Raw genomic sequence first — 6,000 nt, 5'->3', positions numbered from 1 at the left:
CCAAAATCCAAAATGGTTGCCGTGAAAATGAACTACAATGGTAAATGGTGCATTTATATAGCGCCTTTGTCCAAGGCGCTTTACAGAGATTGTGCATTACATTCACCCATTCACACACACATACACCGATGGCAGCAGAAACCATGCAAGGTACCAACTAGCACATCGGGAGCAATTAGGGGTTCAGTGTCTTGCTCAAGGACACTTCGGTTGCCATCCAGCCACTCTACCGCTGAGTCACCATCGCCCTTGTGCACAATGATGCACAATACATGGTTTCAGAGCTTATTTTGGTCAAGGAATACTGGTGTGTATATAATGATTTGACCTATTTTTGACCTTCAAATGCAAGATGGCTGCCAATTTTGAGCTCCAAAAGGGATTCTTTTCAAAATCGTCACGGAGCCTTCATAGGCATTGAGATGTGCACAGTGCACACAATCTTCTCTGTGAATGGTGACAACCAACCGTATGTGATGATGAGGAGGATGAAGGGCTTGTTGCGCAGCAGCCTGAGGATGGAAGCGGTGTAGGAGTACTGCTCTGAAGGAATGCTACGAGCCGTAGCCTGGGCCTGAGTGGGAGGGAGTTCAGGGCGCTCCTGGAAAACTGACAAGAACATAAATTATTAGCCTACAAACGTGTTACTAAATAAGTAGTAATGACATTCAAGTAAATGCTAATTCTCACATACTTTTTCCCCTCACTGTATATGTTTCTTTTCCCTTTTTACCTCCTTTATGATGAATTCCTGTTCTGTCTATAGAAGTGTCTATTTGTACGTCTCTAAATGTTTTGATGATTTGAACATGGTGGACCCTATTGGAAACAAGTGTAATGCTTAATTGGGTCGTCCACTCACAGTTAACAGCCTTTGTATTGAGTTTGTGCTTGAAATGTACTGTAATTCTGCAAACTGTTAATAAATTCTTCAATCAATCAATCAATCAAAACTTGCCTGGTGCGTATACCCTTCTAGGTCATTGGTTCCCAACGTGGGGTCCGGGGACCCCTGGGGGTATTAAATGTATTAAATTAACAGTGGTTTTACAATATAAATTGGGGTACCAGAGATAGAAATGCCATTAAAATCGGGGGTCCGTAGCATAATGCGTGTGAAACTGGGGGTCCATGAAATTAATATGTTTCGGAATCACTGCTAGAGCCGTAAAAATCCTCCCTTATCGGGGTCACTGGCATATGTTTTCAAATGGGGGGTCCGTGGCCTAATAAATGTTGATTTGGGGGTCCTTGACACGAAAAGGTTTGGGAACCACTGTTCAATGACAGCTGTTCATTTATCTCAATGCCCTGATGTGTTCATAACCCGGACAAACAAACATGACGTTAAGACACAACACGGAAAAAGAAAAGGAAATGAAATGAAATGAAATCTATATTTACCCAGGGTATCTGGGCTAAGCTCAAGAACTTGTTTCCAGCCAGGCCCTGCTCATAGAACACATTTCATCGTAGTGGTTGATGCCTTGTTCAAGGGCATTTCAGCGGTGGTAATTTTAACGTGTCGGACGGCTGGTTCGAACTGGGAACCTTCCGGTATCTAGACCGCGCCGCTATCCGTTCGGCCACCGCTGGAAAAAGGTGGTATGTCTTACAAAGTAATAACGAAAAATAATATTCTGTTGTCCAATTACTGAGTGACTGATTCGGCCCTGGTCACATATTATTCTTTCTCTGAGTTTCATTCTGACTTTTGATTTACCAATTTGAAGCATACAGAAAAGAGGAGTTACTGAGAAGGCCACTTTATTTCCCCTCGCCTTGTGATGGCTCCGTTAGTTCCCTAGGTGGCAGTAGTAGGCTACAAAACAAAATCATATGTTTTTTGTTTCTGAAGAAAATATATGCTCTAGTCTAGAATCTAGACTAGAGCATGTAATTGAATAGGCTTTTATTTCAATGCATTTGTGGACAATGACAATCCAAATTACTTTAAATAATGTTGTTGTTGTTGTTGTTGTTGTGAGTGTGGTGTTTTTTGAATGCGTGTACTTTATTGTAAGGTGGAAACAAATGTTGGAACATTAGATAAATCTATGTATAGTGAGCAAAGACAGCAATTAAATAATGCACAGACTAGTATGGAAATGAAATGAAATGAAATCTATATTTACCCAGGGTATCTGGGCTAAGCTCAAGAACTTGTTTCCAGCCAGGCCCTGCTCATAGAACACATTTCATCGTAGTGGTTGATGCCTTGTTCAAGGGCATTTCAGCGGTGGTAATTTTAACGTGTCGGACGGCTGGTTCGAACTGGGAACCTTCCGGTATCTAGACCGCGCCGCTATCCGTTCGGCCACCGCTGCCACAAAATATCTCTTGCGATCTCATGCGAATCCCTTGACTCCTTCAAAACCGCTCTCAAAGGGCACCTGACGGCTGTAAAATCTGAATCCCCCACCCACCCTATTTCCCCCCTCGCTGTATATGTTTTCTTTTCCCTTTTCCCCTCCTTTATGAGGATGATTTCCTGTTTTTTTTTTTGCTATATAAGTGTATATTTGTATATGTCTCTAAATGTTATGATGAATTGAACAAGGTGGACCCTCTTGTAAACAAGTGTAGTGCTTTATTGGGTCGTCCACTCACAGATAACAGTCTTTGTATTGAGTTTGTGCTTGTGATTATCAATCAATCAGTCTTTAGAACAGAATGGGATCGATTCGCTCTGATCCGCTTTATGTTCAGAGCGGATACGGAAACGGTGCGTGCATGCACTCAAATCATCGGCGGAAACAGTAGGTGGACTCTAGGACCGGATCAGACTGTTTGCTTCGGAATAGAAACTATAAAGTCATGGCGAAGTTTTGTATTATGTATTTGTATTATGTAATAATACTTTAGCTATTGAAAAATAGCAGATCTACAAGCTCATAGCGCGCCACCGAGTGGCGCGCTATGAGCTTGTAGGTCTGCTATTTTTGAAAAATCGTGAAAATGCGGCACAAATCTTTGAATGTATATTCTTTCAGAAGCCTTTTTTTTTTATTTCGACGTCAGCTAGCTCCTCTGGTTTCTCCAGAGAGAGGGAAGTAGTGTATAGCCTAGTTGTAATAAACTCCGCCCTGGTCGCAGCCCTCCAACCTTTTGCCTTAGTTTTTCCCCCCAGACCAGGAGGAGGAGGCTTGTGTTGGGATTTGGGAAACAACGAGGAGGTCACAGCCAGATCGTATCGTATGTATGGACACGTGGGCTGACGTACAAACTTTGCGTTTACATACATTGGACACACACGGGCAGCATCGTCGGGCAAGTCTTCGTCGAGCACTAGAGACCATAATACTACTATCCTCCATACGTTAAATGAATGTATAGCCGAGTGTTGAGTCTATGAATGGGCTCTCACTTTTCAACCGTACTGTAAGTAAAGTCAAAATTCCACCAGAGAAAGGAAATTGACTGAGTTGTAAACTTGTACTTTACTACTGAAAACTACTGAACACATTGGAACTAAAAGTTGTAAACTTGTAGCCTACTTTACTACTGAAAACTACTGAACACATTGGAACTAAAAGTTACTGAGTTGTAAACTTGTAGCCTACTTTACTACTGAACACGTTGGAACTAAAAGTTACTGAGTTGTAAACTTGTAGCCTACTATAACTACTGAAACTACTGAACACATTGGAACTAAAAAGTTGTGGAATAATGAACCTCGCTGTTCCGCTTTGCTTTTTCGTCAACTAACAAACAGCTCAGCCCTATATCCTACTAGTTTACATTTACAACACTTTGGAAACATTTCCCTCTTTTGTCCTCCGGGTTAAAGAAAGTAAAATCCCGTCAGCGTGAAAAAACCTGTAAAACCACTTCATACATAGATCAACATATAGTTTATGACTGAGTACAGTTATAGTAAAGCATACAGTAGTAGTAGTAACGTCGGTCATTGTGCCTGAACTCTTGAGTAGACTGTAGCATACATACAGTAGGAGTACAGTACAGTACAGTAGTGGTCAGTCATTGACTCATTAGCCATTGAAGTGTCTTGACTGACTGGACATTGCATTCAACATTGTTTAAAAATGATCGAAAAACCCTCCGTTGATGATCATGAAATCAACGACAATGAAACGACTAGTGCTGATTTGGAGAAGAGCGCAATGATACAACAACAACAACCCCACGAACCCGGCGTAAAATCAATGAACACGAACACCACCACGAACGGTCTGGATCAACCGAAGACGCCCGGCGGCTCCACCGGCCCCACGACGCGCCTTTACCGGCGGCGCTGGCTCATCGTGTGCCTGTTCAGCTCCTACTCCCTGTGCAACTCCTTCCAGTGGATCCAGTACGGCATCATCGGGAACATCTTCACGCGGTTCTACGGCGTGGACGACTTCACCATAGACTGGATGTCCATGATCTACATGCTCACCTATATCCCCTTCATCTTCCCCGTAACGTGGCTGCTGGAGAAGAAGGGACTGCGGGTGGTGGCGCTGGTGGCCACGGCGCTGAACTGCGCGGGGACCTGGATCAAGGTGACCAGCGCCAGGCCGGACCTGTTCGCCGTGACCTTCCTGGGCCAGTTCTGCTGCTCGTGCGCGCAGGTGTTCATCCTGGGCATGCCGTCCAAGCTGGCGTCGGTGTGGTTCGGTTCGGACGAGGTGTCGACGGCTTGCTCCATTGGAGTTTTTGGGAATCAGGTACGTTGTAGTGTGTGTGTGCGCGTGAATGATGTTGCAAAAAAGGTCTTCCAAAAGTTAAACATTGGCAAGTTTGTGTTGTTTATCAGTGGACTGCTGTAACATATTATTTAAAAATACGTTTAACAGGTCACAGTTAAGGCCCCTGTGTACCCATGTGGTTGGTTACCCATCTGGTCAATTTGCGCAATTTACGCACGCACTGTCTGCTGCAGTGCAGTCAGTTCAGCTAGGTATATCGGGTATCCTATCTGATTCCTGACCTCATATGCAGGTTCGCACAGTGATAAAACAAGTCACTAAACTATGCATATACACGCTACTTGGCTAATGGCTATGCAATTTTTTTCTCCGTTCACTTTGTTTTTGTGTTTTCCATACATGGAGAAAGAATAGAAAACAATTGTGATTGTAATAGTCAGTTACTCTCTCAACTACCCGCCTCCCCTGCCGAGTCCCGCTATCCATCCATCCATCCATCCTCCCATCCGGGCCAGGGACACAAATCACATACAGTACACCAAACAATGAACAAATATACAAATCAATATAAATATTAGTTTGTCAACCAACAATACTACTATTACCATAGTATAGTAAAACGATAAAACACAACACACACACAAATCACAAGACCTCAGACTAATCATTGAGTTCCCCAAATATGATGACCTTAATTGGGACCAGTGTGTGCACACATAGGCAGACATTATACAGTTTAATATGTTACTTAATACACTTTCATGTTCTTTTTTTCCTATTGTGCAAAGTAATCATCATCTAAATTGCAACATGTTGTTGCAGCATGCAGGACTACATGCTCAGGGAGAACAGCGGTGTGTCCATGTTGTGTCATGTCATGTCATGTGTCATGAGTTCTTCAGTTCAGAATAGATCAGGCCGGATTAACCCCCAAGGGGGCCCCTGGGCCGGTCATTTTTGCAGGGCCCCCATAGCGCGCGTGCCCGCAACATTTTTGTGTTGTGTTTTTATCATCTTTTTTGACCTAAATTTAACAAAATCAATGGCCAATGAAGGGCCCCAGGAGCCCTTTTCAGGGCGTCAAACCCAGAACCAAAAGACAAAAGTACAAAAAAGTGTCCAATTTCCCTGAAGGGCCCCTGAGAGCCAAGGGCCCCTGGGCCACGGCCCCACTGGCCCAATGGCTAATTTGTCCCTGGAATAGATCACTTGCCCTTTAACCCATTTTGACCTGAGATCAGATTATAAAAAATGTCTGTTTGAAAATGACAGTTTTCTGAAAAAGCTATGTTTCTATGTCAGTCGTTCTTCGATTTTTCAAAAAATAGCAGACCTACAAGCTCGT

General features: G+C 43.4%; 1 protein-coding gene across 1 annotated transcript in view; it reads left to right on the top strand.

The window, feature by feature from the left end:
* Window positions 1-4,045: 4,045 nt before the first annotated feature.
* The window catches only part of LOC306940556 (choline/ethanolamine transporter flvcr2b-like), a 38,073-nt gene continuing 36,118 nt past the window's right edge, over window positions 4,046-6,000 (top strand). Inside the window, exon 1 of the mRNA XM_079525652.1 lies at window positions 4,046-4,673. Within this exon, the coding sequence (XP_079381778.1) occupies window positions 4,047-4,673 (627 nt within the window). The 5' untranslated portion in view covers window position 4,046. The remainder of the gene's footprint in view (window positions 4,674-6,000) is intronic.

The sequence above is a fragment of the Electrona antarctica genome (genome assembly GCF_951216825.1).
Source record: "Electrona antarctica genome assembly, chromosome: 17".
Lineage (NCBI taxonomy): Eukaryota > Metazoa > Chordata > Actinopteri > Myctophiformes > Myctophidae > Electrona > Electrona antarctica.
This window is presented reverse-complemented; position numbering and strand designations above follow the sequence as displayed.